Source organism: Fusarium verticillioides, chromosome 2, assembly GCF_000149555.1.
Source record: "Fusarium verticillioides 7600 chromosome 2, whole genome shotgun sequence".
Classification (NCBI taxonomy): Eukaryota; Fungi; Ascomycota; class Sordariomycetes; order Hypocreales; family Nectriaceae; genus Fusarium; species Fusarium verticillioides.
This window is the reverse complement of record NC_031676.1, coordinates 868,592-880,948: the sequence shown is the minus strand read 5'-3', so window position 1 is coordinate 880,948 and position 12,357 is coordinate 868,592. Positions and strand designations below refer to the sequence as shown.

Below are 12,357 nucleotides of genomic sequence, written 5' to 3'. Positions count from 1 at the left end.
GTATGCGTATGTATGCGTAAGCACATCGAGCATCACCGTCTCTGTCTCTGCGTCTCTGTCTATGTATCTCCATGTCACTCAGGCACCGCGCAGAATGTAGTTGCATGCATGTATCTTTGTTCAATGAGACCGGCAGTCTTGAAATTACTGCCACTGACACTATCCATCCTTTCTTACACCGCCAGTTCCGCCCCGTGAGGTAGCCTGAACTGAAGAGCACAAACTCTTAAAAGTCTGAAAGCAAACGCTACCGACATCTGCGAGGCCACCAAAATCCCCCATACCGAACAAACGCCTTCTAAACCTCCGGGGTCCTGTCGTTGACGATACGGCATGGGCTGGTGCCATCCGCCGTGTAGCAAAATCCATTACAAAAATGTTTCCCTTCCCAAAATATCAATCATCCTTCTACATTGTCGTTGAATCCTTCGTCCCTCGAATGAATCCATAGTCTATGTTTCGTGAAATGAGTTCCTAAGTTCATCCATCTTCTTTTTTCCCTCTTGTTGTAAAACGCCTGTCCCATGCCTGATCGCTGTGTTGGAAGAAAAAAAGGGGGTATTTTTCCACATGGGCCTCGCATGCCCTTTATACAATTCGTCCCTAAAAGAAATGACGCCAGATTGTTTCGATTCTTCGATTGCTCGAAACATTCAAACTCCGGTGAAAACCCAAGCCGTATGTTGCTGTTGTTGCTTCATGCTGATTGTTTCCTTAAACGCTCTCCTCCTCGTCGTAGTCGGTGAAAAGGCCCTCATCCAAGAGAGGATCCTCCTCAGGCAGCACATCGTCCTGAGGTCCGCCCTCGGTAATTTGGGAGCTGAGATATGCTCCAACAATGGTGATAAGTCCGCTGAACCACCAAGCCAGTCCAGAGTATCCAGTCTGAAGACCCCAAGAGTAAAGGAGACCAGACAGGGTTGGGCCCAGAGCACGGCACAAGCTGGCAGTTGAGGCTGCAATTCCGTTGATAGTCCCAAGGACCTGCTTAGATGGTGCCGAGTTGGCCAGCAGAATGGCGTTGCTGGGGTATGCCCATGGTGGAGAAGGTGCACTTCCAGATGACAAGGAGGGTAGATAGCCGGCATTCTCATAGATTCGGGGAGCAGCACAAGATAGGGTGTGACCAGGTAGAGCGCAAAGTACGAGAATGCGAGGATTCGGAAGAGGCGGAGAGATCCAAGTCGTCGAGTAACTGGAGGAACGATGAGATAGTTGGAGAAGAGTGAGTAAAGTCCCTGAACCGACATGATGACACCGATCATCTTAGTCTCGAGGCCGAATCCATCGGTAAACTTGAAAGGGAGGTCGTGAACAGGGTGTTCAGGCCGCTTGGTGCTCAGGAAAACAGGGAAAAGCTGGTCAAAAGTCATAGTGTGGCTGTGATATGTGTTAGAGAGTGCATGACTTTCGGTGAGGCGAAACTTACAAGGCGAGAATGCCATAAGAGATGATATTCATAATGACAGGCTTGGTGAAAGTCTTGGACTTTCGCACCACAATGGGTTCCAAGGGGGCTTCGTTCAGGGATTGTGTGTCAGGCTGAGGAGCAAGTCGGGGCGAATTCTCTTGGCTTCGGTAAGCGGGCAGGGCCTCGTCAGAGTGGGCAGAGCCAGGGCGAACGCTGGTCGACAGATACTGGACGTTTTGCTTTCCGTCAAGAAGAGCCTGCTTCTCGGGAGAGCGGCCTCGTCCGTTGCAGCTAGCAACTCCACCGAACCAGCTGGCGAGGTAATCTCCAATCTCACGTCCACGGTCTCGCTGGGACTTCTTCTCAGCATGGGTCTCATCCAGGAAGAGAAGCCCAATGATGACTCCGAAGAAAACAGTGGCGGCGCTGAAAAGGTTAGGGAGGAGGTAGGGATATCGGTCCCAGATGGTTCCACGAGCGAAGATCTCGGGGTAGCTGATGCATGGTCGTGCGAGAGCTCCTCCAATCATAGGCCCAACGATCGATCTAAATAGGTAATCCAGTCAGCAACTGCTGTCAATGACTGCATGAGTATGTATGGCTTACCCAATGCACCACACCATGGGCATGATAGTATAGGCTCGGGCTGGATGATCTGTTAGCCCAATTCTCATCTGATTTTGAGATCCAACTTACGTTGATGTTCCTTGACAGTAACAAGCTCGGCGACAGTTGTCTGAAGGACGCCAATGTTGCTGAAATATGTTAATTGAGCGTTCCAAGTATCTTTCCCGAAAAAACAAACCCATTGAGGAGACCTCCGAGAGCGCGCGCAAAGAGTGCGACTGGCAAACTGGGGGCGAAACCAAAAACCAAGACACTCAGGGCAGTTCCCAGCAGACCAAAGAGAAGCACTGGCTTTCGGCCAATCTTGTCGCTAAGACGTCCCCAAAGAACTCCTGTCGAGAATTCGGCCAATGTGAAAGCGGAGGTGACCATGCCGGCGTAAACTGAAATCTTGTTGGAATCATCGGTAATGTTGAAATCTTGGATCATGTAGTAGATGTAGGGGAAGATGGACATGAAGGCGATCGGTTCGCATATTCTGCAGCAGGCTGCCAATTGTTAGACCCAGTGTCGCGAAAGTCATGTAAGCTGAGCTCTGTACCTAGAACAAACATCTGCTTTGCAGGGAACGGGGGAAGCGGTCTCTCATTGCGGCCAGCGGCCTCGCGGTTGGCCGCAGTCATTTGACGACTCCTCGCCATGTTTTCTAGATGTGATCCTCCCGGGAGGTTTCGTCTTGTTGTTCAATGGGTGTCCCCTGGTAAAATTATGTTCAACTTTTGGTGAAAATGGTGTCTCTGAACTATTCGCAAGTCTGATCGATCCGTTTCGTAAAGTCTAAGAGCATGAGACAAGTGGCTTCGGTAGGTTGCTGAATATCGTCGAGTATGTAAGTGTGTAAGTAAGTGATTTGGTGTAGATGTCCAACCCAAGTAGCAACAGATTGTAGATGTTGACAAAGACTCAAGCTGAAGTGAGAGATAGAGAAAGAACACAGAACAAGAATCAAGGTGGCGGAGGGAGAAGGGAGACTAATTAAAGGGTTATAGAAGGTTCACGGAAGGAAAAGAGAAGGACAAAGATGGGGTGGATACACTTATAAGAAGTGTATGGAGTATGGAGAATGAGTAGGTGAGGTATGTATGAGGATGGAGTGTTAGTAGTGAAAGTGAAGGTGAGCAACACGCCCTCAGACTGACTGGGACTGGGGTACATGGACTTGTCACAATGATCATCTTCTGGAGCAGAATAGAATTAATTACTAGACCCCAAGCTTGGAACCAGCGGTGACATGAGCGCGCCAAATGGGCAAAGGGCAAATCTCCTGTCGTGCCCACGCTTCGCAGCGCTGCTCTGTGCTGTGAGATGCGGCGAACGGCCAAATTCTTGGGCAGTGGGGCTAGCTTTCAGGGCTCCCAGAGGCACCAGAAGTTAGAGCACCACGGGCAGCCATCCATCCCAGTTTGACAGGGCGGACTTGGTCTTGGGCCTTGAGTCTTGGGCTGCAGGGGCTGGGTCCCAGGGAGACGGAGACGCAAAGGAGCTAAGCGTATGTACCCAGCAAGTACTTCTGCAGGGGTATCCTTCTTCTGTCTCTGGTCCCCTGTAAGCCACTCAAGGACGCCCACGGGGATGTGTGTCGAGCAAAACGCCATGGACTGACGGTTGGGTTCGAGCTTAATTGTTGGGTGCGAAACTGAATGGAGCTGGAAAACAAACCAAGCCAACCCAAATACCAATGCCAATAGCGAATAGTGCCGTCCGTAACTGCACCCCGGTATTTCCGCTGTCGCTAAGCGCATGTCCGAGTGTTCCCTTTCGCCAAAAGTCCTGTCTTTCCATGGACACATCATTCTGTTGTTTCGAAACTGGCTTATGCGTGCAAAACATACATCAGCAACCTGAAATACGGTCAACTGACTTCCATGTTATCGCATTGGCTGCATCAAACAGCACTAACCCGCACAGCCGCTGTAGAGGACAGGACAGCAGCGGCAGGTTTAGGAGGCGGTGAACGCAGTACAGTGAGTAATGAGCAGCGGCCCCCGGGGGCTCGTCACACGGAAATCATCCCCGGGGTCGCCTCAGCCTGGCTGTGGAGCGATAATGTTACTAGGGAAGACCTCCCGGAAGGGGACCACACCTCTCATCCTCTTGGTGACGGGCAGAAAGTACAGCAGTAATGAGATCCCAGCGGAGCCGACTTCCATCAGTCAGTCACAGTCACTCAGTCAGTCAGCCAGCACCACCAATTGTCAAAGCACATGCCATGCCATGCCATGGGCCGTTATTCCAGCCTTGGCGTTGCGGCGTGCGATTTCGATGCGGCGCCTAATGACGTCGGTTCGAGTAGAACAGAATCAGATATCAGTCCAGTGCCTGCTGTGATAGGAGTTGCGATGTTTTTGTTGTCTCTTTCATATGTAGGCTGTTATTGTCGTCCCCCACGTTCTCAGCCAGCTCACCCCGTCAGTCGTAGCCAGGCCTAGGCATCCGTCCATCTTACATGGTATTTTCCTTGAATAGCATGCTGGCTCTGATGATGTGTTATTCGCTTGGTGTTTCTTTGTTCTTCTCTCACACCCACCGCCGGCCATTCGTTCCGGGAAGTCTGGAGCAAACATCTTATGCCGTACCTTCTAGCTCCTGTGGTGTTTTCCAGAACGATGGAGCACATAGTCAGCAGACGACTTCCATGCATGAGGGAGTCATTCGGGATCTGCCTGCATTGCCAGCAACGTCGATACACCGCAGCCTTGTCATACCTCAACCATGTTTCACTGCCCACTGCATACGAGCTCGAGAATGACGCGTAGGACAAGGACAAATTAAGTATCATGCTCTGATCGGTGTGCAAGACAGAGTTACCGGGATACTGACCAAGAGCTCGATTGTGATACCTTTAGATATCGCGAAAACGAGCTGCAACTCCAAACCTATCTTGTGCTTGTCACGAGGTCAAACTTACACAGGAGATTCCACCTCGGAATACGGAGTAGAAATTCCTTCTTGCATATCAGTCGGCCGAGAAAGGACATGACTAGGCCGAAAAGCCTAGGTGTAAGTGATGCCAAGGTCGCAGGAATCTGTATGTAGAATGTCGAACCTACTTCGTGACCGATACGGACACCACCCCCAGTCGAGCAGGGCCTCTCACCTTGGAAATTGCAAGGTTCCCTGACAGCGGCTCTCGTGAAAGCTTCCCGACAGGCAAGGACAAATTGGAAATCTCAAACGTGTTGCAGCCAAAAAAAAAAAAAAAAAAAAAAAAAAAAAAAAAAAAAAAAAAAAAAATTTTAAAAAAATTCAAGCCTGACTGACATAGGCGTGTCGTCCATCTGTCAGACACGTGGCTGACGTTGATGGTCCTGTACTAAGAAAATTTGAATTTAGAGTCATATATGTCGGTCTGCCGCATCACCATCGAAAACTTCCCCCAGGTGCATTAACGTCATACAAGCCAGGCGCCAATAGAAGCACACGACATGTTTCTTTGAAGTGGAAGCCCTCGTTGACATCCCCGGAACCCCATAAAGTAGGGTCAACAGAAGGGAGCCACCCACGGGTGAGCGAGCAAGGGAATAAACAATCGAGGTGTGAGATTTTGATCAGGAACCCGAGACATTGTCACCGCCATGGTGCACCAGACCCTTCGCCTACTGCTGGCACGTGGAGTAGCTGCTGCGGCGCGTAAGCCACACAATGTGAGCCCAGCATGGGAGACGAAACTGACGGTGTTGGGCTTGAAAATGCAGCAATCAATGCAGCGGTTTCAAGTCAAGGCTCTGAACCTTGAAGCTGTAGGGTACAGTCACCGAGAGGCCCACGCCAGTATCTGTAGCAAATGGATCTGACTCGACTTTGAGCTCGTCAAAGCAAATTGGCCCACTCGCACCCAACCCGCTGGGCCGTAAGCCGCGAGTAGCAAAGACTGCCGGAAGTGCAGCCTACTCCACAGATACAATTTAGATCGTCTTTAATTAGTCTGCAAGCAGCTTCGAATTCTGGATGCGATCCTCTCGGGAGTCGCCCTTTTGCTGCAATCGTGCCTGTCCCCGTATATGTACACCGAATGTCGGCATTGAGTCTTGAGACAAGGCACGGGGCTGTATACTGCCGACCCGGGGAGATGCAAGGCAAGGCAAGGCAAGGGCATCTTGACTTGTCAACTTTGTGCCAGCTCGCAGTCCAAGTCAAGGTCCGACTTCGTCTGGTGTCACAGAGGAAGTGGCTAAAACCTAGGCCTGGGCCCCCCACCCGAAGCTCGCGGCTCCCTGTCACGGAAGCGGTATAGCACTGTATCACTCGCCTGTTTCACACGCGCCCGCGGCTCCTTTTGATATGTATGCATGATGTGCAGTAGGTGATTGAAAATAGATTCCAATGGTTACCGACGACGTGGACGCTTTCATCCGCCTGCCGAGTAGGTGTCAGATCCGCCTTGCATAGATGCAAGTCAAAGTGTAGGAGTCATTTCGTCGGTGAAGCCTGAGACAATCATGACAAAATTTTCTTCTTCTTCCCTCCCCTCTCCCCGATAGTTTCACAGCTCTCGACCACCACCCAAATTGAACAACCTCGGCTTCGCTCAAATGGTTCGTCGCTCGCCCGCAGAAGAATAAGGTGTCGCGTCAGGCGTGGGTGAAATGCACATCCATTGTCGTCATAGTCGAGCCCGGCGCTTCTCAGCCACCCAATAGCATTGGGTGCCTTTTCCATTTTGAATCCCTGTGAAGTCCCGGAAGGACTTCCTGGCTTCCGGCCTCGCTGAAGTGGATGCAGGGCAGTTTGCCGGTACAGCTAGGCACGCCGCGGGAGGTCTCGTGCTACCAGAAGACTACTTTTCTTGGAGCCTGTCGCATGGCGCCCCGCCCAAGGGGAGAAGCCGAGTGGCCACGAGAAAAGAGCCGGACGAGCTGGCCTCAGGGGAAAAAGGGGGCGGCGGACAAGCGACCCGGTGGGCTGGGTTGATCTGATGCATCTCGTCGATTGTACAAATGAGGTAGTCTCGGTAAAAAAGCCTCCCTTGTTCTTAGACTACGCAATGACAGATGGACTAAGACACCCCCGCCTGTCCAAGGGAAGAAAAAAGTGAGGCAGGCAAAAAAGAGAGAAGGATGAGGAGCAGAAAAATCGAGTAGGGTTTGTTTCAGAAAAGCAGTGTGGGCGACGTCAAACCCAGCAGGCCGGGTGGCCCGATCCAAACGAATCGCTCAAGGCAGGGAGGGCCAGATACGATGCAATGTCTTGGAATTCGCTATGAAGTATCCGTATCGTCACATCCATCCATCTATCCATCCATTATCGCGATGGTGCACTTTTAAACCACCGACATGCAGCATCTGCATATGTATGTGCATGTGTGTGTATTGTATTGTATGTACGGATATGTATGCAGCCGTATGTATTGGAAGCATCTGCACGACGGTTGAAAACGCTCTGACCACTCGGGCGTTGGTTGCAGCTTACTTATTGATGCCGCTTTCGGACCAACACCAAGTTTTGTGTGTGTATGTATGTATATGTATGTACAACGGCGGGCTGGAGTGTGTGTTGGGGGATTGGATTGGATTGTCGATTGTTCCCTCAATCATGGAAGAAATGAGAGGATCCATCCGTCATCTCGTGTTGATTGCCATGACCCCGCAAGCCTTTCGGCGTCGACCGTACATACTGTGCCGTCAGCTTCGAGGAGAGCGAGCGAGCGAGCGCACGCACCCTCTGGATAATTGACTTGACTTGACTTGGGTTCCGGGGATCTCAAGTGCCCTTGTCCCGGTACGGTTATGGTCGTGGACAGAAGCTGAACCTGTCGCAAGGCAAGGGGGAGCGAGAGAGTGGGAAAACCTAGGCAAAACAAGGGGGTCTGACCGCTGTTCGCCCCGGTTCTTGATAGAAATTCTCGAAGGTTTCGAAAAGGGGGCCAGGGTATGAATTTAGCGTGGGTTTGCGAACTCGAACGTGCGGATGGGCAAAAAAAAAAAAAGAGAGCTCTGAGAGGAAGTGAGGGTGGAGGGGGGGGATACCTCAGGTAGACAAGGTCACGACGGGACGGGAGGGGGTGATTTTAGTGAGGCTGGAGGAAGAGCCAGTAATTTCAATTTTCTTGTGTCTTCCTGTTTGTCTCTTTTCTTTGGGCCCTTTGACTTGCCTGTGACTGACAATTGCTTTTTGTTACTGGGTATGATCCGCTGTGTAAGGATCTAACTACAGCAGAAAAGAGAGAGAGAGGGTGACGGCGGCTCTGGGTCCCGTGATTTGCATATCCATCTCCATGAACGGGGAAGCATCCTTTGACGATCCGGACGAATTGGATCTGGACCGTCCATCCCTTTCGACCGCAAGCAGAAGTTACAGATCCTACGTTAACTCTTGTAGTGGTAGCGGTTGCGGTAGTCGACAAACTCGAGCAACTCCAACCGCGACACCACAACATAACACGACACGACATGACAAATTGATGATGATGACGATGCTACTGGTGAGGGGGAAAAGAAAGTATCAGACTATCATGTGATGATGATACAGAGACTGGTCATAATTACTCTTGTCTCTGGTTGCTGTCGTTGTTGTTGTTGCTGTCCTCTCCACTATCACTCCTTGTTTTATGAGGAATTATCACCAATAACTCACAGACAAGTTACAAGCTGAGTCGAGATTGTGGAACCTCTCCCTCCTCTACGCACGCACGCACGCGGGTAAAGCAAATTTCTGGCCGGTTTAGTCATGACTAGACAAAAGCTTAAGCAACAATCAACAAGATTATTACCCAGTAGAGTTTCGTCTACATACATCCTCCCCTCTCTACGTTAGGCTCTCTACCTAGGCTCTACCTATAACAAGAAATAACATAACAATGGAACCCAACTCGGGCACTCACTGTAAGTTTGACTATTAGAGCCTGAAAAATAAAAAAGAGCCCCTACACTCGGCCCCGCTGCCTCGTTATCCGTCATAGTGATCGCTTGGCACCGTTGCGCTGATGACGTCCATTCGCTCTGAGATGAGGCCGCATTGACTTTGTCGCGATACGATATGAGGGGGTTACATACACTCAACTTTTGAGTTTGGCATGTTTTATTAGCTATTTGTGGGCTGGAGATTTACAGTGCCTAGCGCTCTGTGATGTTCAGAGATTGGCCATTCCAACATTGAATCTCATCTCACTGTTGATCTGGTGGTCTATGCTAGGTAGGGGAGGAAAGAAAACTCAGGACCTTGACCCTAAGCGATAAAAAATATTAGGTAAATTTAGCCTAAGTTTAGGGTGTTCTTTGCTAAGTTTATTTTGACACCTTACATCAAGGTTCGGTGTTTTCTTGCTCCCTGAGGCTATGGTAGTTACTACAGGAAAACAGACAAGGGCTGATCCAGATCACTGGGTCATCCTCCCTTTTTTTTTCTTTCTCTTTTTTGCTTCTTTGGACATTTCTTGGGGACGGCCTAGGAAAAGTCCAGCCCAAACATAATCTCCCGCCTGCAGCCTTGTTCACTAACCACATAGTACAAAAGCAAATACTAGACACTAAAAAAAAAAAATATGTCAATAACATCTTTGCCGTTCGTACGGTGTAAAAGAGCCAGGTTGTTTTGTCGGATGATGCTGAACTCGGTGAACGTAAATAACCTCACCGACTTAGACCAGCCTAGACCTCGCTCACCAGAACAACTCACTCACAGCAGCATCCATATCACATTACATTACATTACATCACGGATACACTTCCACTCTCACCACAAACGAGGCCTGCTTTATTACCCTTACCCTACTGCTACTCCCCAAGTCCGATCCCCTGCTCCTCTCTGCCCTGTCTGTCTTGCTTTGGTCTTGTTCCAGGTCCCTTGCTGTCGATCCATCCCTGAGCACCCCATGCCATTTTCTGCTGCCTTGGCTTTGACTCAGATGCCTTGCCTTGCCTTACCTTACCCTGCCCTAGCAGACCACTGTACCACCTAACTTATTCTTTGCTGCCAGACCAACAGCCCAAAATCTTTCACCAACAGCGCTTGGATCTCGCCGGCTCCCCGCATAAATCAACAACACCATGACTGAGAGCCGACGTTGCACAGCAGGGGCTCTCTTCTCATAGTCCACGGGCGTGCATGAGTGTAGTGTGCTCGCTTAGGGAGCCGGGGGGGGGGGGGGGCAACATATCCTCAGTGTTGCGATGCTCACGCTTCTCATGCTGCGGGCGGCGGTGACAGTATTGCATTGTTACAGTCCCGAGACGAAAACGAGTTCTCCTCCTCTCCTCAGTTCACCTGCTTGCATGGCTGAGTGATTCGTCACTTCTCGCTTCAATCATGCACTCTCGCGTGTAAAGAGAAAAGAGTCGTCAGAATACGTGACATCCTGGTCGTGAAGCCCATTAATCCTGGGGCTCAGACGGCACAGTCTCGCAGCCTACTTACACCCTTGACGAAGTGAGTGAGCAGCCCGGGCTTCACAGGATGTAAGTGTGTTGTATGCATGTATGTATCCGTACATATCTCCATCTGCAACTATATACTCCGTACATACAGTACATACATGGAAAATTGGTGGCTTTGTCAGAACTCATATGAGCGCCCTCAAAGTTCGCTTCCCGTCTTATTCTGCTGTTGCTAACATGGTTCTCTTGGGAATCCTTGGCTCAGTAAGACCGGCCTGTTCCGTTCATGACACTGAGACTTATATGCTTGTTGTTGTGATTGGCAGGTCAGGTATAGGTATAGTAGTATTCAACCACCCTCTCCTATGGTTCCTTGGTGACAGATCACTAATACAGGCCAGCCAGTGCTTGATGAAATTGGACGGGAATAAAATGTTTCATTTCTCTGATATGCTGAAACACGGTCACTCACATAATCAAGCTTAAAACACCCTATGTTCAATCTCTTGGGTCTCACATAGGCCAAGACCTGATCAACTCGTAACTCGTCCTCTCAGGAAACGACACCGAAACCCGAGGACGGAAATAAAAGCCACCTTATTCCATGTTACACGAGGATTTGGATACGACTTCGCAGTGGAAGGATACGTATTTACAAGGATCGTTTGCTATTTTCAGCCCTTAAGGGATCTTCCCCCAACGGATCTCACTTCTCGGTATGCATGCAACCAAATGGAGAAACCGGGCCAAGGGATATTCGAGCCCCGTGCCTTCTAATCTGACGTATCTCAAAGTCTCACTTATCGGTGAGGACGGTTCTTGTCTCGCGATTTCGACTATGAGGTTGCAGAATAGCAGGGTTGAAACGGGAATGTCAAGGGAACAAATGTTGATATTTCCTACGGACACTGAACTAGCAAGGCACGTTCGCTTGGGTACACCATCCGGACGTGTTATCTCGAAACATTGCTGGCAATGTGCTACCTACTGAGTCACATTATTCCCAGGATGTGTTTCTTTGCAAGGCGAAGCTTCAAGGGTCTGCACGGCTCGGTTGAGCGTAAGCAGGCTGCCTAGATATCTAGGAATGGAAATCATAGTAGCGTTATATGCTGACCGCAAGTGATAGTGGTGAGTTGATGTTCATGCCGTCACGCATGTTTCTACACCCGATAATTCCGGGGAAAGGATTTGTTGTCATGTGCGGTAAGCACAGGTGCAAGTTTTTGTCAGCCCCCAACCTTTGATTGTCAATATTGGTTATGGATTCAGCTCCCATCTCATAGACGAGTATCCGAGTTGGTTGCCTGTTGTGAGCGTACAACTCCCCTTTGGGTGATGTGACCGTTCGAGCGTCCCGATACCGCGGTTCGGGAAATGCAAGAGGGAGGCAAAGTTGTACTCAAATTGTATATTGATCATGGAGATCTCTTGTTGGTGTTGTCACGGGCCGATTACAGCCAGCCAAGTACCGTATAAGTCTGCGAGGTTGTCATAGTCTAACTTGACAACCACATGTTGCCTCTAACAAAGAGCGGGTGGCTTGATTGTGATACGCCTCGTTGTAATAGTCGTTGCTGAAACATGAGCAGTTGATTGGTATGGATAGATAATAAGCGCGATACAAGGCAAACGGTGAGTGGTGCGAGATGATGATGCTGGGGTGAGGGGATCTTCAAAGTCAATCGCAAGCTACGGCCTGCTCAATAGCCTTATTTCCTCACTCAGTCTTGATCTCACACTTGTAGTCTCGTCTCGTCTGGCAATATCGAACTAACACTAATCGACACCAACAAGCCATTAAGAACCCCTGCTTGTGTAACCCGAAGCTCTGTGCGACCATGAACCAACTAACCCATGCAAGGCGCCCATGTATTTTTGAGGCTGAAGGGTCAGCATGTGAGCAGCCTGGTTCGACTATTGATGCAAGTCGCTGGTATTGTACTGTAAGGCAGGGACATGATACTACTGCAGTGTAAGGCAAAAGGGCAAAGGCCTTTGTTGTCG

At 49.9% G+C, this 12,357-nt stretch overlaps 2 protein-coding genes across 2 annotated transcripts; both read right to left on the bottom strand.

Moving 5' to 3' along the window:
- Positions 1–38: 38 nt before the first annotated feature.
- Positions 39–3,089, bottom strand: FVEG_06106 (hypothetical protein). Its single transcript, XM_018894361.1, has 6 exons — positions 2,580–3,089; positions 2,217–2,526; positions 2,108–2,166; positions 2,018–2,057; positions 1,430–1,957; positions 39–1,380 (listed from the first exon to the last, which is right to left on the bottom strand). Exons 1-6 carry the CDS (start codon positions 2,677–2,679, stop codon positions 654–656), a joined length of 1,764 nt encoding a protein of 587 aa, XP_018751418.1. The 5' UTR covers positions 2,680–3,089; the 3' UTR covers positions 39–653.
- Positions 3,090–4,244: 1,155 nt separating this feature from the next.
- Positions 4,245–5,170, bottom strand: FVEG_15809 (hypothetical protein). The gene has a single exon (XM_018905005.1). The coding sequence runs from the start codon at positions 4,815–4,817 to the stop codon at positions 4,464–4,466; it is 354 nt and encodes a 117-aa protein (XP_018751417.1). The 5' UTR covers positions 4,818–5,170; the 3' UTR covers positions 4,245–4,463.
- Between the last annotated feature and the right edge of the window lie 7,187 nt (positions 5,171–12,357).

What these genes read in the sequence shown, in the direction of transcription:
- FVEG_06106 (XM_018894361.1), bottom strand. Translation starts at nt 2,679, where the DNA reads ATGGCGAGGAGTCGTCAAATGACTGCGGCCAACCGCGAGGCCGCTGGC. An exon ending in AAAGCAGATGTTTGTTCTAG is followed by an intron (nt 2,527 to 2,579) that starts GTACAGAGCTCA and finishes AACAATTGGCAG; the next exon opens with CCTGCTGCAGAATATGCGAA. An exon ending in TCTTATGGCATTCTCGCCTT is followed by an intron (nt 1,381 to 1,429) that starts GTAAGTTTCGCC and finishes CACATATCACAG; the next exon opens with CCACACTATGACTTTTGACC.
- FVEG_15809 (XM_018905005.1), bottom strand. Translation starts at nt 4,817, where the DNA reads ATGATACTTAATTTGTCCTTGTCCTACGCGTCATTCTCGAGCTCGTAT.